This window comes from Gouania willdenowi, chromosome 16 (assembly GCF_900634775.1).
Source record: "Gouania willdenowi chromosome 16, fGouWil2.1, whole genome shotgun sequence".
Lineage (NCBI taxonomy): Eukaryota > Metazoa > Chordata > Actinopteri > Blenniiformes > Gobiesocidae > Gouania > Gouania willdenowi.
In genome coordinates this window covers 24,113,453-24,138,548 of record NC_041059.1, presented here as the reverse complement: position 1 = coordinate 24,138,548, position 25,096 = coordinate 24,113,453, and the positions used below count along the sequence as shown (strand labels likewise).

General features: G+C 41.1%; 2 protein-coding genes and 1 long non-coding RNA gene across 6 annotated transcripts in view; 1 reads left to right on the top strand and 2 right to left on the bottom strand.

The window, feature by feature from the left end:
• The window catches only part of zfpm2a (zinc finger protein, FOG family member 2a), a 184,731-nt gene extending 162,307 nt beyond the window's left edge, over positions 1-22,424 (top strand). For all 4 annotated transcript variants that reach the window (XM_028469912.1, XM_028469913.1, XM_028469911.1 and 1 more), the window contains 3 exons: positions 18,100-18,306; positions 18,807-19,034; positions 19,389-22,424. In XM_028469912.1, the coding sequence (XP_028325713.1) occupies positions 18,100-18,306; positions 18,807-19,034; positions 19,389-21,928 (2,975 nt within the window). In that variant the 3' untranslated portion in view covers positions 21,929-22,424. The remainder of the gene's footprint in view (positions 1-18,099; positions 18,307-18,806; positions 19,035-19,388) is intronic.
• On the bottom strand, positions 6,356-9,143 carry LOC114477554 (uncharacterized). The gene is made up of 2 exons (XR_003675727.1): positions 9,090-9,143; positions 6,356-7,711 (listed from the first exon to the last, which is right to left on the bottom strand). It is a non-coding gene; the product is annotated as an uncharacterized LOC114477554 (long non-coding RNA).
• A 77-nt stretch (positions 22,425-22,501) lies between the features above and the next one.
• The window catches only part of LOC114477553 (uncharacterized), a 41,479-nt gene continuing 38,884 nt past the window's right edge, over positions 22,502-25,096 (bottom strand). The window contains exon 12 of the mRNA XM_028469915.1: positions 22,502-24,548. The gene's annotated coding sequence lies outside the window, so the exon portion shown is untranslated. The remainder of the gene's footprint in view (positions 24,549-25,096) is intronic.

The window sequence follows — 25,096 nt, the reverse complement described above, 5'->3', positions numbered from 1 at the left end:
ATGGCAGCGGAAGGACGAATTCTTGAGTCAGGCATCTTAGACCACTTGGCCATTCTGACACAGGCACATTACGCTTACGTAGAAAAGGTCCGGAAAATATACAAATATTCCCGGGGGCTATGGATACGTTTCCGTATCAATAGACACTTCCTTATTTTTTATATTCCTATTGTGTTGAAAAGGTCACACCCAGAGTAAGTATGCAACTATGTCCTGAGTTAAAGTCAAATAAAACCATGGTTAATTTTCCAATTGCTATTTTTGGGGTCCTTTTTTCCTATCCTTTCCATAATCATCTATCGTATCGTATCTTAATGTCACTGATGGGTAGACTGCTCTCATATGTCTGTGCAGGTTGTTTGTTTATACTGCGTAGGCTTCACTTTGTCCGTGGTATTACAGTAATGTGTGTCCAAACTTCAGTCTGTTTTTTTCACTCATTTTGCTCACCTTCACTGGATAGTCTGAATAAGTTGCTTCCTACTCATGACCTCACAGTGCTGCTGTCTGTAGCCCCACCCATCTCCATGTATCAGTGGGGCTGAAAAACAAAATCAAATCATCTCCCAATCCGGAGTTGACTCTCGTCGTTCCCTTCCATCTATCCCCAAATATTTGGCACGCAAATTTGTTTATTTATCTTTAGCTGCTTTTTTCTTTCTGTTGTCAGTTACCTTTTTTTTTTTTTAGTTATTTATGTATTTATTTTTATTATTTCTTCTTCTCCCACAAAAGATTAGTAAAAAATTCTTTCAGGTGTATTTTTGGGATCTTACACAGTTGTCAGTTTTTGTGTATGTATATTGCAAAGTAAGAGAATAAAAATGCATGTGCCAACTTTTTAGCTGGTGTGTAGTGGTTGTTTTGGTTGCACATGCACACCACTTCTGCAAGCGATTCTCAAACTGGGGGGCGCTAGAACAGCCATACTGAACATTGAGCTCAAAAAACCGAAGAAAAAATTATTCTCTGCACTCAAATAACTTTATTATTACTGTTCTTAAATATGTAATTGTACATTGTGTGTTATCTTTATGAGTTTTGAAAGATAATTTTAAGTTACATTTTATTTACAGATAAAAAAAATTTTTACCCATTTTTTTAAGATTTAGTTGCAATGGTTTAGGGGAAGGAGGGTGAAGGGGTGCCCAAAATGTTCATTGGCACACCAGTAAAAGTTTGAAAACCACTGACTTATGCACACCTGCGTTTAAGCTCTTGTTATTTTGAAAGTACTGCAATAAAGGTTTATTTTGGAGGCCACACATTTCGACTCGGTTTTGAAGAGCAGACAAATTATTGGTCAATTTCAATACAGAAGGTTGTGTCCTCAAGATAAAACAAAGTCCATCCTTGAAAATTTACTCTAAAACACAAAAAGAAATAACGCACTCATGTCATGTCCATTCTCACAAGGAAAATGAAACATTGTTGCTTGACAGAAACAAGAAAAAGCATGCACTTTCAAGTCTTTCATTAAACTTCTGACGCCTCTGAGTTAATCCGTGCTGTACATAGAACAAAAACACTGCATTCAACAATTTGAAAAAGCCAAGAAAGAGAGGGAGAGAGAGAGAGAGAGAGACGAGTAGGAGGAAGGGAGGTGAGGGGGAGATAGAAAGGAGGGGAGACACTGGCCTGATCGCTACATATTCATATTCCTATGCAGGCGTTATCACTTAAAAGGCTTTCTAATTACAACAACAAGACAAAAACTCCTTGGATTCCTTCCAGACCCGCTAAATGATAAAATAAGCTTGCACTCTCTCTCCTTCTTAATCTCTGCAAAGCACCTTGGAGCCTCATCTCCCAAATACAGGCGAATGAATGTGAAAATGCCATTTAGAGATGCAGGTGTGACATTTGATAAGAAACTTCTGGATTAAATATGTTCTGCTAATGAGGAACCCAGCTACCCCATCAGGGCAAACTATTGGTGGGATTGTGTGTGTGCTGATAACATTCCGCGCGCAAACATCCAAATTCATTATTAATAAACAGCCGCAGTCTCTCTATCACACAGGAAGTCTGGATCCTTCAGTGGAGAGACGGGGATGTTGCCTCTCATTAGGAGAGGCTAAGGGGAAAAGGAGGAGGAGGTATAGTTGGTGTAGGGGTATCAACTCTTCTCACATTTAGCTGTTTGGGGCTTTTTTATTTTGGAGAGAGAGGCAGTTTCAAAGGCTATATTAATGGTGCATTGAATGTTGGAACAAAAGGGTTGAAAGTTTCAGGGGATCTGGCACTAAGTGTAATTCTCTGGCTAGAGCTAATACGGAAAAGAGGGGGGATAGCAGGCTAAGCCATTGGTGCAGTAGACTGGGAAGTCCCTGGCCCCAGCTTGACATTTATAACGATTTTGAGAAGATTAAAGCCGTATTACTGCTGTAGTCCATAATGTGGCTTTGTAATGAGGTGTGAGTGCATTACCGTCCTGTGCAAGTTAACCGCTGGTTCAGACCTTTGAAGGAAAGACACAGGAAATAGAGAAAGAGAGAGAGCGAAGGCTTTCAAAGAACACTTGTGGCCGTCACCAGTAACACACTGAGGTTGTGAAGGCAAACCAGTGGCCTGCCAGTAGTGGAGGCTCAGGCTGCCACCGCTGAAGACTTGTCAGTCTAAACCAGCTTAGTTCAGCCAGCCAGCAAAGTGTCTCAGACTGACAGGCAGCACTTTGTTATTCGGACCAGTAACTAGAGCTTCACGTCCGCTAACTGGAAATATTGTATATTTAAATAGAAATTAGAATTGGACTGTGTTGTTTGGGTAAAAGACAAAAAAAAACAAAAAACACATACACAAAAGCAGCTTTAGTCTGTTTTGACAATTATTCTATTTAGTCTGCTGGCTCCACTTTTCCTAACAGTACACATAAAAGAAACATGTGCCAACCCTAAAGCCTCCCTGCAAAAAAATAAAAAAAACAAAACAAAAAAGAATATTCTAAAAGCTGTGAGAAACGCTCACGTTATCTGGAGAAATAAAAACACAGGTGATTTTATGTTAGCGTGTGCAAATGAAGGTTGCAGGTGTCGTCCGTCCATTTAAACGCTCTTTATGATGTTAATTAGTTGTTAGCGTAATTTTGCAGCCTCCGCCATCAACCGTGAGAAGTTCAGAGACCTGCTGTTAACTAGGAGTCAGTGCCATGGCACCGTTTCAAGAGCTCCCGAACAGGGACGGCCGACGATAACGAACAGGTGATGGGGGCTGATGCCTATGGCAGCAGGATATTGCAAGACAATTGAATTTTGTGGAGAGAAATGAATCTTGTGGACAGCATATCACTTGTAAAAACAACACACATTGCATGCAATTTGCTTATGCAGGGGGTGATAAAGAGTGCTTATTTAAAAGATAAACAAAGGGGGGATCTGACGCAGTAAATTGTGCGTGTGTGTTTATTCCCTATGAGTAACGCCAGAGGTTTATAGTCGCAGTCACTGGCAGCCGTGCTTTATGGCACCTCTGTTTGTGTGATAGTAGTATTTATGATGTTGGAATTTATGTTGCACTATGCTACATGAGTTGCTTTGGTGGTCTGTGTTTTAAAGGGCTTAAGTAGATTTGGGGTTTGTTTGAGTGATGCCACTTAACAAAGAGATCAGATTCATCATCCCCCTTCACAGGAACCCGGCCTCCCAAGGTTAAATTCAAACATTCCCAAGGTAGTTTTTTCCTTGAGAAATGAAAGGCATCAGAATAGAGAGGAGTTTCATCTGCTCAGCCCTCTGCTCCAGCTAATCTTAACCGCTCGCAATAACATTTCCACTCCACTTCCTCCGACTCCAGACATATTTGCTCTCTCTTGCCGCTCGTGTCCTGTTAAGATTTTAAACAGCAAACATAGAAATGCGGGAGATAACCTGGAAAAAAAGGGCTTTGGAGAGACTTGACTCCGAACATTATTTTAAAGACCAGATCTGAGAGCTCCGGCGCAGCAGTGGGAAGCGATTATCTACTGTGATCCCTCTGCGATGCACCAAAGTCATTCATCTGCCGATCCCACACCCTCCCTCGCCCCCTTTCTGCAAGCTCCTATGCAAAGGCAGACCGCTAATCATGTCGACACTGTGTGTCAGTGCCGTGGATGAGCACGGCCTAAAGATGAGAACGGCTCTGTAAACATGGGCAGGCAGCAGGAAGCCCACCACCAGCACACTGCTTGGAATAAGCAAAAAGGAAGATTTAGGGATTTTGCAGCGCCCAACTTTGTAGCATCAGCTCAGGGTCTTTTTTGGTGGTTTTCTCGGGTGCTGCCTATGGGATATTGTTCTTAGCTTATGAAGAGCGCCGCCTGCATGTTCTAAGCTGTGTCTTTTGTCAATAGTATTACACATATCGGAGCTGAAGCTTCTTTCTCTTCTCCTTTTGAATTTAACTCTTCAGTATCCGCCATGGCCAGCATATTGTCAACCTATTCCGTTGCTGACCTTTGCTGTTAACCTCTAACATTAAGATAAACCCTCGTCATCTTTATGAGGACCTCTACTTAAACTGCCAACTGCATGAATTATTTGACCTCCATGTTCATTAAAGTCAACTTTTTGCCCTTCCACCACAGTTGATAATAAACTATGACAACAGAGTCATAAATCTAGTGTGCATCAATAGAGCGTACTGCTAAACAGGTTAATACAATTGGCTGTGTCAAATGGGATGTATATTAACACACTGTGCTCTCCTCTGTCAGGATTCCATTATGGCACAAAGCTCCCGCCCCTTGTTTTGATACAGCAGTAATTTAAAGACCCATCTTAATTGACTTATTTTTTTCCGCATGTCGGTCGGAGACTGTGCATGCACTGCAATAAGAGTCTTGTTTCTTTATTGGGCCACACACAATGTACTGAGTTCAATTTTACCATTCATAATGAATGCAGCCTCGCCATTCAAATGCAGCCATAAGCACACAGCAGATAAGAATTTAATTAAATGTAGATTAAAACCAAACAGGAAAACACACTGGCTGATAATTTTTTATCACATCCCCTGGTCATATTCCCCCCCCTTCATACTTTCGACTTGTTCTTCCTTGGGCTACATCTTTTCAGCTTGCCAAAAGTAGCAAAAACACCTCACACATCTCACCGTGGCTCCATGAGATTGTGTAAAAATGCAAAAAAGAAGGCGAAAAAAAAAAAAAAATCGAGGGGCGGTCACACGACTAATCAGAATGCTCATGTCTGGGGAGGATGGAGGCTGGCGGAGGATTGAGGTAGGGTGGGGATGAGGAGGGTTCTGGTACAGGGGTTGCAAGGGAGGAATTAGTTGCTTCATCTACCAAATTTGCATCATATTCCAACAGGACGATTCCAGCACTGTAGGCAAAGGGGAACATATCTCCCTCTCTGCAGGAACAATTAAATATCTTCAACAATGCAGAATAAATGTCACCTTCAGTATCACGTTGTCCATACTTGCTAAACATGTTGTTACAGTGAGTGCCTCCAAAGCATGCCCAAGTTGAGCGAGAGAGCCCGAGTATTTCTTCTCTAGATGTGGACGACAGCTTCAGCTAACATGCAGACACACATCATTCAATAGCTGTTTACCTCAGGCACTAAAAGTGAGCTGAACTCCACTAGAGAATACCAGGATACCAGTGAGAAGGAAATCACTGTGTGCATGATCGTCTGGGATTTCTCACTGCTGTGGCCTCAACAGGCAACATTATCAAAACACTTGGTTTTAAACAATCTATGACAGTATTTAAAAACAACTATAGAGCATAATGGTGGAATGAATGAGTGACAACACATTTTAAATAAGAAACAAACAGTATTTAGTGTAGTGGTTCCCATTGTTTTTTGGAACGTGACCCCATTTTCATATCAAGAATTTCTGCCGACCCCAAAGACATTTTTTTTTTCTAGAATTAGTTTTTGATCATGTTTGTGCTCAGATATATATAAATTGATATGCTGTATGTATTTATTTATTTTTACTGCATTTTGGTTTAACTAGATTCACAAAGTGAAAGTATAGACAGTCAGTTGTTTAAGATTGTTGTTTTAATAAAAAAAAAAGAATAATTACAAAATTTCTAAAATCAATTTATATTTCATCAGAAATTTTGAGCGACCCAATTTAAACTCCAGGCGACCCCACATGGGCTCCCAACCACAAGGTTGAAAAACACTGATTTAGTGGCTCCCGTTAGCATAGTTTTTATCCTTTCCAGTCATCTCCTGCCAGGTGTGGGACCGAGACATACTGTATTTGTTAATTTTTCTCTCTCTCTCAAGTACCCTGTAGTGCCATTATGTACCCCTAGGGGTACACTTACCCCCATTTGAGAAACACTGATCTAGGACACACAATTTCTTATTTCAGTTACTGTGTAAACTGACAGTGCTTGTATTAAATTTATTACTTAAAATTCAGGATGTTTTTTTTTCCACATTCAAAAGAAAAATCCATATTATATTCTCCACCATCTGGTGGTGTACTAATCATGTTGCATCTTATACTGTCAAACAGCTGTGGGCGTCAGTCAGCGACTTGAAGGCTACAGATTTCCTTAATCAGAGGTGATGGATAATTATCAGCCTGTGTAATTTCAAACTTTAACTGTTGCTGAGAGCGCTAAGCTAAGCACGTGGCGTCGGTGTTGCCGCCTGGCCTGGCTGTGACCATGCCCTCTTGCCCACCACGCTTCCATGCTGCATCTCAGTTCCACTCTATTACCCTCACGCAGGCAACTGGCCTTTTCTGCGGGGAAAAGAGCAATTTCCTGTCGCAGTCTGTTTGATCAAGTGCTAAACCCTTGTGATCAATAGAGAGACAGATGTCGGCTCCAGATGGCCGAGTGGTGATACCTGGGGCAGTGTGAGGGCTTGCCAGGACGACAGAATGGCAATGAGCAAGGGCAGCGGCTGTGCTCCCGACACAACAGCCACCGAGACACAATGTGACAAATGCAATTAGGCCTTTTAGCCGCAGATTAGTTATTTCTCTTGCAAACCGACAGAAATAATCAATTAACACATACTTTAAGCAATATGTAAAATTACACAAGGCGCAGGCAGAGGGCAGCCTTGGATGTATAGGTGTTTCTGTGTGTAGGTGTCATATTGTCTTTAACTAACGTTATAAATTAAAAATGCATAATATGCATAGCCGTTGCAGAAAGATTGCTCTACATCATTGCTCTATAGTGTTGACCTTCAATAGCTTATGCAGACGAGGTAAAAAATAAAAATAAATTGGAATTTTTTTTTTTTTTTTTTTTTTTTAGGAAAATGAGCGGCTAGTTTAATAAATTCCATTCCTCGTGACCAGATTATTCAGTGTCAATCCCAAAAAGGATGACAGGTGCATCTCTCTGGCTCTCTGTCTTTCTGGAAAGGAAAAACGCCGAGCACCAGAAGGCCAACATGGACTCTTCCAAAGCAGAGAGAGAGAGAGAGGCTTGTGATTTTTTAACCGGCAAGCGTTTGCATTAGAGCTGGCATCTACTATAGTACACCCCCCAAATACACACACCCACACAGCCCTCCACCCCCTCCACACACCAACGCGCACACACACACACACACACATTCAGACTGCGGCCAGGCAGCCCATGTGGCACAGGGTTGGAGCCATGGTGAAGGAACCAGCGAGGCGCGTGGCGATGGCGTAGTCGCTCTTTTAGGAACAACCCAGCATTGGCTGTGAGCCGTTCACCTGCTCCCACTGAGACATGGTGGGTGTGTGGAGAAAACAGCTGGAGAAACAGGGAAGAGGAGAAGAAGAAGAAAGAGGGTTAAGGGTGTGCTGCAGCCTCCTGTCACGAGGGGTCTTCTGGTCCCATTAGTAGGGCTCGGTCAGGACGGGGGCCCCCCCAACACAGCAGGGGCCGCAGTAAACACATGTCAACCGGCCGCAGCCAGGACACAAGTAGGCACTACCCACAGAGAAGGGGAGCTAATAGAGAGCTCAGTGGGACAAACCTGTCCAAATAAAGAATAAAAGCCCAAGCCAGTCAGAGCTTGGTTTTAATGGTCGGCTCCACTTCATGGACTGGGAGGGGCTGAGTGTGTGTGGCTGCTAATGAGTGATGCAGCTTTGTACTGTAGGAATGTGGATGTTTTGGTTTCAGACTGAAGGATGAGCTCACCTACCTGGGCTCAGTGACCAGCCTGTGGAGCGCTTTATTTATAAAAAAAAAACATCTGCATTGTGTTGGTGATGTCGAGCCACTTCCTAATTCTTCTGTAATTTAATACAATTAATAACTCATTTAAATGGAAAAGCCTGCTTTATGGATGGGCAATATAGACTAAAACTAATATCTCAATATTTTTCTTCAAAATGGCGTTATACAATGGCATTTATTAACAGCATGTGTGAGTGCGTTCTGTAGTGTGTGTTATAACACTCTGTAACCCATCTAATTGTGCTTTTCATGCTGTTCTGAGAAGTAGTGAAAGCAGAGACTCCTAAAACAAGTATTTTAAAAAAAAAAGCTATAAAATATACATATATCAACATAAATATTATTATAACTTCCTATATTGCCAAAATAGAAAACTCGATATATCATGAATCTTGATATGTCGCATATATTGTCAGTTCAGTCTAATGAAGCAAATATAGCTACTCATTCCCTTTTCTGGTTTATTTCTTTTTCCGGCAAACTCAATACAATCGTCAAGGCAGTGTGTGTCACTCGTTCTGCTCTGAAACAGCTACTACACTAATTCTCCAGAGACCAACCAAAGAAAGCGCTTTAAATTTCAAAGTGAAACATTTAATTCTTCTTAACCCGGTAAAACATTTGCCGAATCACACTGTATCTGCGCTCCTATCATCTTCAAACCATTGATAAATGTTCTAAATGACATTGTTGGCTGTGCTGGGGCTGCTTTCATGTCTTTGTGTGTGTGTGTGTGTGTGTGTGTGTGTGTGTGTGTGTGTGTGTGTGTGTGTGTGTGTGTGTGTGTGTGTGTGTGTGTGTGTGTGTGTGTGTGTGTGTGTGTGTGTGTGTGTGTGTGTGTGTGTGTGTGCGTGCGTGCGTGCGTGCGTGCGTGTGTGTGTACAGTAAGAGAGAGCGGCGTGTATGCGACTCCCCTGGGAGGACTTTTTAATTTGTGAATTCTCACCTGCGTGCTTCTCCCTCACGGCCATCCATGAGTTCTCGGTTCTGGCTGTATCTGCAAAAAAAAAAAAAAAAAAAAACAGTTGATACTAAAATTTGTGTGGACACTGAGGAGGGAGAAGAAGAGAAAAATGGCGGGAGAGTTTGCGGGCGTCACGCAGGACAAGAAGACAAGACGAGTTTAATTTCAGGAATCAAACGTACATTTGTCACTGGGTAATTTCATTTATTTTTGCCACATTTAAAATACTAAAACATGGGATGTTAAATGAAATGAAAGAAATGCTATAGTAAGATATTTCCCAAATATATATATAGGCATTTTAGTGTACAATATCCAGGTACATACATTTAAATCCTAAACCAATTTGGAGCATCCTCACAATAACTGTGAGGACATGTATTGTCACAGCATCACTAGATGAACATGAGAAGAGTGCCTCCTAGTGGCTGATGGGAAACATGAGCAGAAGGGAAGCGGCAGAGTGGAATAAAAGAGTCAATCTGTGTCACAGCATTAGTGAAATAATAGTGTGTCAGCGTATTCCTGTTTAGCGTAGCATCTGGTTTGACCCTGTGAATGAAATGTTCCTCCTCCTGTTTGCCTTACTTTACTTTGCTTTACTTCAGCTCTGACAGCCATGAGTCATCATAATGTGTTTATGTGCCATTAACCACAATAAACATCATATTTATCTGTGAACACAAGCAGGGTTTGTTTGGTTTTAGCGAGATGCCAATACACATGTGTGTGTGTATATATATATATATATATATATATATATATATATATATATATATGTCATATTATCAGCAGCTTTGTGTGGAGTTGATGAGATTGTTGTGTATTGTTTTCCTCTCCCAATGGCTTTGTTAGATGAGAAGAAGAGGGTTAATAACACTTTCTATAGCTTTAATTACAGGCCTGTCTGTGGCTTTGGACACGTCACAATTAGGACCAGCCAATGGACAGAAAGGAGGATTTAAATTATGTTCAGCATGACAACAAGTTTCTGTCATTGCTTTAGTCTACTACATTTTTTAGCTGACAATAACAAGACTTATATCACTAAGAACAAAAACTATATCAAAATGTAATAAAATAATAAAAACTCAACTATTGCATCACATGGGATGAAGTCCAGTGAGAACTTGTGATCATGTGATCTTACAGATTGATCACGTCAAATCTGTCAATGTGTGATCACAAACATTAATACCATCCAATACCAGGTTGATCACTGATAATTAAATATTTAAAAAAAAATTCTGTTCCATATTTTATCTGTGACAGATTTAGTCGACTAAAGTAATTTAGATGGCCACAAGTTTCTGTCGACCACATGTTTTAAGTGACAATAATGAGATTTTTTTGACTCATTAAAAAAATACATGTGAACAAAAATGATATAAAAAAATAATAAAATAATGATAATAATAATAAAATAAATCATGAAACCTAAACAATTACAATGACTAAATATTTGTGTCATATGGGATGAAGTCCAATTAGATCTTGTGATCATACACATTGATCACATCCAATATGCCTTTGTGTGATCACAAACATTAATACCATCCAATACTAGGTGGATCAATGATAATTGAAAATACATACTGATGACTAAATTGGGGACGAAAGTTAGCATTCTTGCTAACTCCGGCTTATATCTCATGCATATTTTACTCTTTAAATGTTCATTAATGCTGCGCATTGTCCTGTCTAAATAAATAAATACATTTTGAGTTAAACTATGTTGTGTTCAAACATCAAATCAAACTTTACTTAGAGAGCGCTTTTCATGTATACAATATGATTCAAAGTGCTTTACATCATTAAAACTTTACATAGATTAAAATATACCCCACCTAAACAATCCACAAGAAACCCCAACAACGTCACACACACAGACACACACACACAGAATTAAGATAAGGACAATGGCACATGATGCTCGGGCAAAATACTAAAACTAAATGAAAATGAGATGAGATATTCTAGTTTAACTCCTTGTTAGGCTGTAGGGAAGTAAACGGCCTCTAATGGATCAAAGCTTAGCCATTACTGCAAACTGCAGGCACACTTTTTAAAACGTGACCTTATGATGTTTGAGATAATGCCAACGGGCCATAGTTGGTGCTCTCACGAGGCCCATTCCCATCCCTCCCATAATAGGTGGCTGTGGTGCAATGGGACTGTACTCCAGTAATGGCCTCTGCAGCAATAATGTGTTTGGACAGATGGGAGAGGCAAGTGCTGATGTGCTTAACTACGCATTTTACAGCTCAACTATTAAAGAGTTGTGCTGTTTACACACCAACATTTGAATACCTGTCTTCAGGCCAGTTTAATTATCCGAGCCCTTCTGTTATTTCTGAGGCTTTGTTCTCTCTCAGCTTTTGCATGAGAGGCGTGCGAGATTTGTTTGCAGCTTCATTAAGATACGCAGCTCGGTGCTGGTGCTGGTGGTTTGCATGGCGCGAGTAGAGAAAAAAAGCAAAGCTCAAATATCTGCAACTCCATTCCCCTGCATGGCCTTACCCCCCCCCCCCCCCCCCCCCCATACGTACACAGATACTGTACACATCCGTTTGCTCCTAAAGTCATTTAAAGTGAGAAAATTAAAAAATGCCCTGTGATGCCTGCACTTTGAAATCTCTCTGGGCTTTAGGCAAAGGGGAGGGGGACGGCCGCCGCCCTCGAGCCCCCTGTGATTTATCCTGAGACGTTTGATTAGTTTAGGAGTGCTTATAGAGAGCGAGAGGGTCTGCTTTATAATTTTGTTTCATGAATTCCTTCATGTGTTCATCTTCAACCGCACGTTCAAATAAAGCATTAATCAAAGAGAAGCGAGGGACGAGGGCGTTGAGCCAGCGCAGCCACACAGTCTCAGGGCCTCACTGAGCAGTGCATGATGTGCTGCTGAGAGACTGGAGGAGGAAGCAGTGGTTTTTAATTATCTGGACTACGTACAGGATGCCGTTTTTGATTGTTTTAATGAGGCAGCTGGCCTATTGTCTCCCCTTAATTCCTCCATTGTTTTTAGAATATGTCATAGTTCTTTATTCTTTTATCAGGTGCTCTGCAGGAGGATTTAGACAATAGCCTTCATTCCAACTGCATTGGCCACTGCACAAAGGCAGCTCACACTGCAGACAGTTAGCAGGCAAACAAGTGCAAATCACAGGCTGCACTTCTCCCAGCCTTTTACCCACTTTATGCTTTTGCTCTTTTACACATACTTGACCCACACACACACACACACACACACACGTGCACAAAAGTACCACCCTCTCATCTGCACAGTTGTCATCAGTTTCTAACCTGTGTTTCACTGATTTCAATCACCTGTCATGGAGAGAAAAAGCAGGAATGATGAATCCTTGATGGAAATAGTTGTTTTGTCTGCTGTCCACCTGCCACATCAATGCAGCCACATTTCAAAGCTTTGCATCTGCATGTTTGCATAAAGATGACATGTATCTGCACCGTCGTTAGTATGCATGTGTCCATACACCCATGTTCCGCTGATACATATATGTATGGGTGCGTTAATTTATGCATACAGTATGCACTTCTTTGTGAGCACTTGTTATGGCTGCACAGTTAAGCATGTACACAACGCATTCCAGCCTATTATAGATGGTTCTGTGAATACAATACATGCATTTCTTATACCAATAAAATAGAGAATACATTGAAGCCAAATACAGATTGAATTACTTTAAAATGTTTCTTTTTTTGTGTACTTCTGTAGAAAAGCAGTAACGGTTTGTCTGTAAATCACAAATTATGTTCTGAGTAAAGAAAATATTTTTATTCAGCATTTCAAAGATGAAACTTATTAGATCTTATACAGGACAGCGTCATTATCTCTCATCATTCGTGCTCACTAACCAGTAACCTGGCTCCTTAGATTTGATGTAGAATTGTTGGTTTAAGTGTAAATAATTCAATGACTTTTTAAAATGTACACTTCATCTAAATGCACCCCATTCCTGTCTTTATTTCAAACATGTAAAATGATAAGTAAACAGCAGAAATAGACCATTGATTCAATCCCCAACACTTAAATCTCTCAATTTACATCAATCTTCTTCGTTATTACTAATTTATCTTTTCATCACAGGTAGTTGTAATCATATTGTCAAAGTTGCGACGAGAATACAATGGAAGAATGTTTCAAAATATTAGAAAATATCATGAAAACATATATAATACGTGGTTAAATCAATGATGAGCAACTTTTATCACAGCGGGGGCTACACAAATGTGCTTGTCTGATTCAGAGGCCACATTATCAACATTCATGCCAGCATTTACAATAATGACTAATCTGAGCATTATTACAGGATATAACAATTTTGTTTTTCATGTGTTTATGTTATTTATTGTGTTTTTGTTGTTTTTTTGTGTTTTTGGTCATTTTGTGAATTTTCATTGCGGTTTTCTATATTTTTCTATAATTTGATGTATTTTTGTTGTCATGTGTGTTTTTAGATTATATTTTTGTATTTATGCTGATTTATGTATTTATTTTATACATTTTTTTTTAGGGGCACACAAAATTAGACTTAAGGCCATATGTGGCCCTTGGACCCCCAGCTGCCCACATCTGCATCAAATTACAGTATCATTCTATAGTCATTTTGGTTGCTCTTCAGTAAAAATGTATAATTTTGTTCTGCTACATTAATACAAATTGGTGTACAATATTGTTGTAATAGTGTCCACAGAACTATAAGACGCTGTGAAAAATGATATCATTGATATTCACATCTCTCACTGTTTAGTGCAGCTCAGTAATACTGGGACATGCTCTTCTAAAACTCTCCTCTCACCCACAACAGATGGATGTGTAGTAGTGTTGGCTGCAGGGAAACAGTCCGAGTGCATATTCCTGCCATCACAGTGCAGTAAAACATTTCCACTAGACGCCACATAATGTGCTTGGTTTCAGCTGAGGAGAGTGTACAGTATCTTTGATTGATCCAAGAGAGAAACAAGTCTGATTGGTATCTGTGCGACACCAGCAGGTTCATAAACTCCTTTGTAAGATGAGTGTGTCTGTACTAAGAGATACTTGCTGAAGTTTGAACTTTAGGTCCTTTTTTCAGAGATATATTCCCTGCTATTGTCAGGGGCAGTTTGTATCTACCTTGATGGTAAGTTGGGCAGACAGTGGATAGGATTTTGTTATTTTAATTAGGTGATAAAAATTCAAAGGGCCTCTCCAGGCAGTGTGGGCTATGACAGAATCAAAACGAAGAAGTGGAGCAGCATGAAGTGTGCCTCGTCTCAGCAGATTGGCCAACAGATAGGGACAGCTCTTAAAAGTGGTGCTCAGGCAGCTCACACACACACACACACACACACACATACACACAGAATTGTAGCGGGTAAGTCTCTGCACAAATTGTACTTTGAAGATGGAATATTTTAGTACAAATTCACTCCTTTGACACAATTGTGCAGGTCTAATTTTTAGGCTGAGCTACTGGACTCAAAACGCCCCCTCACTTTGTTGTTTTTCTTGTTTTTGTTCTTCTTCTTCTTCTCCTTCTTGTTGACACGAGTTAAAATCACTACTCCTCTGTTATTCGTAAATGGATTGGGCTGAAATTTGATAGCTATAATCTATGGATGTGTACGTATCGACACTCTGAGCCCGACTTTGGGGCCTCAAAAGAAAAAAAAAAAACGAAAGTCGATTTCTCATTTATTTGCGAGTCAAATATTGGGATGGTTGGTGGTATCGAATCATTGGCACACACCAATATATAAATGGGGCCCATTGTCACGTACGTGTCATGGGGCAAATGGCTACTCCTCTGTTAGTTCTTGTTAGATCGGAATGCAGTTTGGTGTGAACACTTTATGAATGAATATGGAGCCCTTTTTTTGAAATGGGGCCCGAGGGCCCACTCCCATTTCTGGTAATTTCTAAATTTAAGGGGATATAGTCGTGTGATATATAGTTTCAAAGGTAATTCAACGTAGATTACGATTATGCCTCGAACAATTTGACCCTCCTTTTTTCGGCAATTCCCATTAAAGTCATTTTCTCGTTTATTTGTGAGTTAAATATTGCAACAGTTGGTGGTACCTAATCACTGACACATATAAATATATTAATGGGGCCCATTACTCCGTATGTGCCACGGGGCCAGGGACTGAATTCTTGGGAACGTGGTACGTGCTATCCTGCGCAGAGACAATCCGCGGGCCCGTCGTAGTTCATTCTACTTGTATTCTGTTACTTTCCCCTCTGGCTGGGATTTCAGCCATAGTATTTAACTCTTTTTATTTAGATTTGAAATCCACATTGGTCAACAATATGTGGAAATGTCTGAGGTGTAAAACATGTGTTGACTTTGTCCAAGAAGCAGAAAAGGATCATTTTTCCACTGAGAACCTTGACATGGTCCACAGGTTGGTTTTAGACCTGGTGATTCAGAGCGTTTGTGTAAACATGAGTAATCAGTGTTGCACATGCGCTTTTTTAGCAGCGTCCCCTTGCCTTCACACCTCTCCATAGGACTCTCTCTTTTGTTCCTCATCAGCCGGGGCTCACATCACATGTCCCCCTCTCAGCCTGATGCTCTGTCGGTATGTTTGCACATCTTTGAAAGCTAACAGCGCGCTTTAATTAATTGTCCAGCTTTCCTCAGAAACAATGTCCTAATTCTGCCATTTAGCGGGAGCGTATCATAGTTTGTTGTTATCTCCCCAGCCAGATTTCTGTAAATAGTCATATTAAAAACTTTAATCTCTTCAATGGAAAATGAAGTGCAGCTGAAAAGCCTGTCATGTGCTGAGATAAATATTATCTAAGCTAAAACCTTCACTCTCCTTCTCTCCCCCCTCCTTCTTTCCTCGTGCACCCCTCCACCCGCCGTTCCTCTGACTTAATGAATATGTTCAGAAGATTTCAGAGGAATGCTTAATCCCAAAACACAACAATCTAATAACAAGATGGACCTGCCCTAGTGTTTTGGCTGACAACAGCACTCCCACATACAGTTTACCTCAGCTCTGCTTTTAGAGCACCAGTAGCTTTAAAAAAAACCAAGGACATTACTTTTAATCTTAATTTAAGGTTAATCAACCAAAGTGAAAAGGCCAGTGCCCACAAGCGATCAAACACAAAATGATTTTCTAATCATAAGATTGTCATTAACAATGCAGTGTTGTTTGTGAACCTTTAGAAAAAACCCAACAGAACGATTCCACTCTCCTGTCATTTACCCAGTTTAGAGTTGACTTTGACCATTAAGGTGGAAAATGCTGCTAAAAGCTCAGTGAAAAATCTGAATGTTACTAGACATACCAAATATTTAGTTACACTGTCAAAAAAAGCCAGACAACCCTTTATTCATCTTTTCAACCTGTGAGCTTTTTATACAATTCTAATGAATATTTACATTTTAAAGGTATGGCATTTGGTAAAGAAAACTCAAAATGAATTTGTTGAATCTAAGGACATGGTTGCTTTTTCCATGTTACCTGTTACTGTAGCTCATGATGTTCTGCACAATGCAAACCTTCACATCTGCGTTTTGCAAAAAAGCGACTTTTCTCTATTAGGTGTCATCTAGTAGGGGTGTGGGAAAAAAAAACGATTTCATGATATATCGCGATTTTTTGGGTGCCGATTTGAAATGTTTTTTTTTTTTTTTTTAATTGATTTTTAATTTACATTTTTTTCCTGATATTTAATCAATATTTTTCTACTTGTGTTTTCTACTGCTGGAGACATTGCACAGGGATTTTATTTTTATATGATTTGTTCAATTCAGTGTTTAAACTGACAACTGGCACTTTATTTATGCAACACTGCATTTTCTTTTTTCAGTAAAAATGTGCAAATACACTAATAATATATAATAAATAGGATGTTTTGAAGTAAATAGGTTTGACTCAATTTGTCCTCTGAATGATCAATATCTTCTGATGAACATATACAGCAACTTGATTTTTCATCTCTACGTTTAATTTTGATATTAACTGGGTAGAATATCACAATATGTAATGATAATATTGTATCGTGACCCAAGTATCGTGATACGTATGGTATTGCAACATCCTTGCCAATACTTATCCTCTAGTAGTCCAAAACCGTGTTTCCTAAAAAAATGTTCGGCCAACGGCTGGTCGTAGTTAGCTACCCAGGGCTTGTTAGCGATTTTTTAGCTACACTAGCTAGTAGTAGTAGAGTCAAAGTCGAGACATTTCAGGGTCAGCCTGATTACTTATATGCTCTTTGCCCGATAGTTAAAGTTATCTGGATCAGTGATCCTGATCATGGACCCATGATCATTCACACTTTAAAGGCTTAATAACCATACAGTAGGTCCAAATGTTTGGGCAGTGCACCCCCATTTATTTTCCAAAAAATGCAATGAAATGCATTGGATGAAACCATGTGGGGTAATTGACAAACCAACCTGACAAAACTGAGTAAAATGTAAAAATGATTTGTCAAATATGAATCGAGATATGATTTTTTGAAATTTTGCCAGTATTTAAAGATAGGGATTTTTTGAATTTTTAATTCTGATCGAGAATCAGTAGATTAATCCAGTTAAATTTGAAAATGAATTTTCCCCATTGTAAGGTCTATCTTTGGTTAAAATGTTGTAAAAATGTTTTAATTACTGGTACTTTTAACATAATCTTGCTGACAAACAAAAAAGCTGGTGAAAATATTACCTCCTTGGTTGAGGTAATATTTTTTAAGTGTAGAGATAACTGTTCAGATGAAACTATGCTAACATACTGATGAGCAGGTCATTAGCATAGTGCTGCTCACAACAAATGTAGATATTGCAACATTACCTATTACCTAAGCATCATTTACTCCCTTAGCTTCACTTTATGGAGTAAAACCATGGAAGAGTCTTTAAAAAGTTTGTTTCCCATTGTGCAAGATAACTGTTTCATATACACACAGCTAATGGCTCGCATCTCTCCCAGCAGCTACTTAAAAGTCTGTTCTATCTGTTTTGTCCAGGTGGCCAACTATGGTGCACCACCACTAAGAACATGATGGAGGGCGAGGAGCTGGTGGCGTTCGCTGTGGACTTTGACTCCCGTCTGCAGGCGGTGAACCACATGCCTCTCAGTGAGGGCATGTACCCAGCCAGGCTGCTGGACAGCATCCAGCTCCTGCCTCAGCAGGCGGCCATGGCCTCCATCCTGCCCACTGCTATCGTCAACAGTGAGTGTACACACACACACACACACACACAGCCTGCACTCCGTCACCTGCTTACTAGTGTTGTCTCAGCCGAGTGTAGATTAACCCAGATGAGTCCTTGCACAGGTGATAAGAACCACTGACCTTCAAGTTTTAGGTTCACATCAACACACAAATGCTCAAAGTAACAAGTTAATTGCAAAATACACACCTCATGCAAATAGTGTGTTTGTTTACTTAGAGAAGGCTATCTGGGTTCAGCTCCACAGGGAGGCTTCTGTAAGCAAATGGTCCAGTGTTCTTTTATGCCCTTGAGAAAGGGCGCTAACCCACTGGTAGCAATGGATTTGGGAGCAAAGCCTTATAATGCAGGCTTTAAAAGGAAAGTCTCTTTGAAAGTGTGTATGTTAAAGCACATCCACAAGCTCTTTATCTCCATACATGTAGGCAACTGTGAAAATAACCTTAGGAAAGTTTGTACCCTGATATCTCATCCAGTGTCCCTCTCTGTGTTTCTCCAGAGGACATCTTTCCTTGCAAGGCTTGTGGAATCTGGTTTCGAAGTGAGAGGAACCTGCAGGCTCATCTCATGTACTACTGCAGCGGGCGGCAGAGGGAGCCCGAGACGGTGGTGGAAGAGAATGAGAATGGACCCCATCAGACGCAGAATATTTGCCCCTTCCCAGGGTGCAATAAAACCTTCTCTGGGGCTCGGGCCCTGGAAATACACTTAGGCACCGCACACAGTGGTGAGTGAGGATACAAGAAATGCTGAAGCTGAATACATGTTTTTAATTTCTCTAATAACGTATTCAGTATGAACAATTTATTCCTCCTTTTGACGTCTACTTTGACCCTTTCAAAAGCGAGAGGTATTGTGTAAGCACTTTTCTACAAAGGGAAAGAATGAGTGTTTGTAAAACGAAATAGAAATATCTGGCTGTCAGCTGAAGAGTTTGACAGTTTATCAATAAGAGAGAAAAAAATGTGGGTGGGAATAAGCTTGGCACAATAGATGAGCTTTTGATGGCTTTTACAGTTAACTCAAAAGGAGAAGTGGAAGGCGAGATTCTGAGCATTTTCCCCTTTTATCTCCCTTGCAGGTGTCAAAATGGAAGAGAGCCTCCCTCCTGGCACCAGCTTGAAATGCACAATCTGTAACTACACGGCAGATTCTCTTATTACATTCCAGCATCACATCATGTCTCACCTGTCACAGGCTGCCTTCAGATGCAATCACTGCCATATCAGCTTCCAGAACCACAGGGAACTCTTACAGCATCAGGACTTACATGGGCACGGCAGCAAACTTCACAGGGAAGGCGACGGCACCGAGCATTCCCCCAGGGGGCCAGAGGAAAGCCTGCAGCAGCAGCAGCAGCAGGCCCGCACCGAGCTGGCCAACAGAAAGGACACTCTGCTGGGAAGTCCCAAAGGGGCCCTCAACAAGGAGACCAGCACAGACACAGAGACAGAGAAAACTGAGAAGAAACCTCTTCTGTCTGTTCAGAAGGGAGACAACCACCCAGGCAGCAAAGCTAGTTTTTCCTACACCAGAATTAAGTCTGAGCCCTCCAGCCCTCGTCTGGCCTCGTCCCCTGTGCAACATAACATGCCTACATTTCCCATGGGCCCCTTCTTGTCTCAATTTGCTTTCTCCCAAGACATTTCAGTGGTCCCACAGGCTTCAGAGATACTGGCTAAAATGTCAGAGCTTGTTCATCGGAGGCTACGCCACGGTGGCAACAACTACCCCCCAGTCATCTACAGTCCTCTCATGCCTAAAGGGGCCACCTGTTTTGAATGCAATATCACATTCAGCAACCTGGACAACTATTTGGTCCACAAAAAGCACTACTGTAACAGTCGCTGGCAACACATGACCAAGTCTCCGGACTTTTCTGCTCTCTCAGATAAGATCCCTGAGGCGGTGAGCCCAAACAGTGGCCACACCTCCGTCAGCATGCTGGCCGGCTGCCACCCATCAGAGGCCGACAGCCACCTCATGCAGTCTGCCTGTCTGAACTCCAGCGTTTTGGACATGATCCATGCTGGGGCCAAAGGGCCTGATAAGGAACTTGGGGGACAGGTCAAGAAAGTGTCCACCCCGACTGGGACAGAGGAGAGGCTTAATGGCAAACAGATTGAGGGCAAACCTCCCACCACGGGTTTGGTGGAGAGTGACAATGACCCGAACAAGACAACCTGCGAGGCCTGCAACATCACCTTCAGTCGTCATGAGACCTTCATGGTTCACAAGCAGTACTATTGCGCCACGCGTCACGATCCTCCAATGAAGCGCATGTCCACCAATAAGGTACCCCCAATGCAGAGAACCATGAGGACCCGCAAGCGTAGGAAGATGTATGAGATGTGTCTTCCTGATCAGGAGCATCAAAGGCCCTCAATGGGTCAGCCTGGTTTTCTTGGGGTCCCTCCTATGAATCCTTGTACGTCACAGGAAGCTGTAGATAGCCTCACTGATCGCTTCCACCCCCGCTGTGATATCTTCCCAAGTATGGTACCCAAACACCTGGAAGCATCTCTCACTGTCACTAAACCTGTTCTAGCGCAGAAATGCAGCACAGGCGAGCAGCAGGAGCTGGATGCTCCCATCGATCTCAGCAAAAAATGTTCGCCAGCCTCCGACAAGTCATGTAGCTCTCCCAAAAGACTTTTGGACTATCACGAATGTGCAGTGTGCAAGATCAGTTTTAACAAAGTGGAGAACTACCTGGCGCACAAACAGAACTTTTGCCCAGCAACTATTGCTGCCACTGCAGCTGCTCAGCAGCAACAACATCAGCCTCAACAGCAGCAACAAAACCACGAGAGTACCAACATGGAGTCAGCCATGTTTCCAGATGTCAAGAGTGAAGGCAATACTAACCCTGAAGACGTCTACGATAAGAGCCCTGGTAAATGTGAGAAGAATCCTAATGGGAAGGTGGTGGTACAGAATGGGGGCATGTACCCACCTCACCTGGGGCCAATTCCTGCTCTCAAGCCTTTTACAGAGCCCCAACTCATTCCATCAAAAGAGGAGAACAAGAATATGTTTCTGCCCCATTGCCTCTACCCTGGAGCAATAAAGAAGGTAAAGGTTTCTGAGCAAATAACACCATATTTTGGCATTAAGTCAACTGATTACGTGAGTGGAGGACAGGGGGTGCAGGGAGAAAGTGGTGACCAGGAGCAGGGTATCAATGGAGGAGGGGAGGCTGGAGTCACCAGAGAGCAGACCTCGCAACCTGCCGCTAATGGCTGCCCTCACCCCAACAAGGAACCCCTCTCCATCCTGCCCAAGAACCGCAGCATGGTTATCGTCAACGGAGGTCACAAACCTGAGGAGCGTTCAAGCACAGCCCCGCCACAGCAGGAGAACCAGTCCCAGCTCGACAGCCAAGTCCCAAACCCCTCACCAACGTGGAACGCTGAAAACCAGGCCGACACCAATGAGAACACGTTGCCTTCCTCTAAGTCCCCCAACGAGGAGGCGGCCCCCACTGCCACTAAAGGCGTGAACGGCTCTGGAAGTGGAAAGTACTGCCGCCTGTGTGATATCCAGTTCAACAACCTTTCAAACTTTATTACCCATAAGAAGTTTTACTGTTCATCACATGCTGCGGAGCATGTAAAATAAAATAAAAAGAATAGGAAACCTTCGTCTCCTCCTCTCGAACCTTTTCCCTGTTCAGACTTTTCTCCTTGTTTTGGTACACTGTTGTGTCTGGAATAGTGCATCATGCAGTGCTGAACACTGCTCGTGGACAATCAAGAGAAGCTTCTTCTTTCATTGTTTTATGACTTAAAAATGCAAAACCATTGGTTAAAAAAAAATCAAGATGGTGCCACTTTCACTTTAATTTATTTTACAATCAGTATTATTAGAAGTAGTGATCCTAATTTAAATTCCAAATGAAATTTATATCAGAGTTGTTTGTAATGTTATTGTATAGTCATTCTTGTGTAGCACACATATTGTTTACACTGTAATGTAAGCTCAATGAAACAATAGACAAGACAAAGATGAGATCCATTTTAGGCACTAAAAATAGCTACTGAGGCACTTGTGTATTCTTATTTGCTGTTCCAGTTTCTGTATATGCCCAAAAGTTAAGGATGACTTGTGAGCCTTAAAAAAAAAAAAAAGTGAAAAAATACATTGACGGGTGATAATCGGGCACAACCCTACACCTCACATTTTGGCATATACACATGGCTTTGCATACATATGTGGCTGTTTGTCTCTGTCTCTTTTCTTCAACTCGGATGTGGATGTTTTCATGAGGATGGCAGCATTCTTGTATAGTACTCGTATTTCTGTTTGATGATACACTTTGGTCTCCCTTTTTGAAATTTGCTCTCAATGCAATACTTTGTAAATGAGGGAACATTACTAAAAGCAGTATTATGACATGGGGACTGTGCATATAATTATTTGTAAACCCCATTGGGGAAAAAAGGAAGCTGTACAAGAATTAAGTTTATTGCTGACAAACACAATGGGTGGGAGGTTGGTGGGGTACTGATGTAAAATGATCATTCCAATGTCCTGATTATGGGAGAACATGTTTCTTAAAACGTTGTTGCTATGCATGTATATGGATGGAATTAAAAATTCCATATCTGTTGGAAATTTTTATTTTGATGTGGTGTCATAATTAAACTTAAATCCTCAGGATCAAATTGTGCTTTTTGGTCTTTCTTTTAAAAAATAAAAAAACTGTACACCCTATTGATAAACAAAATATTGCGATATTAAAAAGTCACAAGATCTATGGCAAATGGTAGAGTTGTATCGCAATCCTTTCCATCTCTGCTACATTTGTCCCAAGCGAGCGTGTCTTTTCAACTGTGGGAGAAATGGTCAATGACTAAAGGACTCAGTTGCTGCCAGAGAATGTAGACACGTTATATTGTTGAAAATGAACATGTCCATATCTTAAATCTGGTCTGTATGGGCTATATGCACGCTTCACTTCCATGTTTGAGTGAAGACCGTGAAAGTATATCCGGTTCCTAACCCTACTGTATTACAACAAATCACTATAGTTTTCAATAATAATGTCACGCAACTCAACAACAGCAGTAAATAGCAGCGAACCTCTTATACATTTGCATAAGTTACTGGCATTTCACTGACGAACTGTTTTTCCCATTTATTCAGAGTTGCTCCTCTTGTTTTATGTTTAGCTAGGCGCTAATGCTACTTTAATAGCTACAGCTATGATTTGATAGCATTTCTTACCTTGGATAAAACCTAATGTCCTCATCTGAAGCAGTAAACCGTTCCAAGCCAAACTTGTTCCTGATCCATCTCCTCCATCTGTCTCCGGAGCGTGGCGTTCTCTGCCCAGACTTCCTCTATAACACTGAGGGCTAACTTAACCCGGCTAAGTCCAATGCACCCAGCTCAGCAGATGAGCAGTAGTCGTGGTCAGGACATGGTACATCCATTTCCTCCTCAGGGTCCTCAGAGTGAAAGTCTAGTCCCTCTCTTCACTCCCAAACACCAGGACGAGGTGCAGGAAGGGAGTAATTATTAGGGTTAGGGTTTATCTCTGGATGTTGATGATCCACTTTTTTTTGCAGCTCATCCTCTTATGGGAACGTAAAAAAACTCAAAGCAGAACTACATCTAGCTGAAGCTGTACACCTAGGAATGCAACAGTAATATCTTGATGTGTTACTCCTCTTGTTTGGAAGGTAAACTTTGTCCTTTTGGATGTCATTGTGTAGACACAACCACACAAACAGGCACAATAAAACGAAACTGTAAAAAAACACTTTTCAAAAGTGTGACGGCTCACTTCTCCACTGTTTTGACTGTCCAAAAGCGGGAACAGGAAATACTTCATCTGTCTTATTTTCAACCGGAAATACGTCAGGTCTCACTGTGCATATAGCCCATAGACTGTTCCAGTTTGGTGTTTTAAAAAAAGTGTGTAAAGTTGATGCACAGATGAATGTCATGACATGATTTGGTTTTTTTTTTTTAATGAATTGTGTCAGTTTTTCCGTTGAGCACATGGTGGCTTAGTGTTTAGCATGTCCGCCTCACAGCAAGAAGGTCCTGGGTTCAAGCACGTGGGTAATTTCTGTGCAGAGTTTGCATGTTCTCCCCGTGCTGCGTGGGCTTCCTCCCACAATCCAAAAACATGACTGTTAGGTTGATTGGAGTGAAGGTGAGTGTGACTGGTTGTCTGTCTGTGTGTTACCCTGTGATGGAGGGAGATAGGCACCGACAAACCCCCGCGACCCTGGAAAACAGGACCAAGCAGGTCAGACAATAGATGGATGGATGAATGTTTTTTCGTTCTATTCACAGAGCAGCACTTATTGTACTTAAAATAGGAAAAATTGGTTCTATTCATGTATTTCCATGTTATATTACTATTGAGTAGTAATATAACAACACCTGCAACATTTTTTTTCTCTTTCTAAAGTATCTTTATTGTGAAAACCATTATCGTACGGTTATTGTGAACTGTCTGTCATCCAACCCCAATCCTTAATCACACCATGGAATATATATATATATTTATATATACGTATATATATATATATATATATATACACACAAGTAAATGCAACTTTTACGTGCTAAATATCTAGTGTGGTAAAATTGTGATAACATTTCAATCAATCAATCTTTTATTTGTATAGCGCCAAATCATAACCAATGGTATCTCAAGACACTTTACAGTAGAGCAGTCTTAAGGACGGACTCTTCATTTTATGGATACACACATATATATGTATCCACACCCAACATGAATTCATCATGGTGGCAAGGAAAACCTTCTGT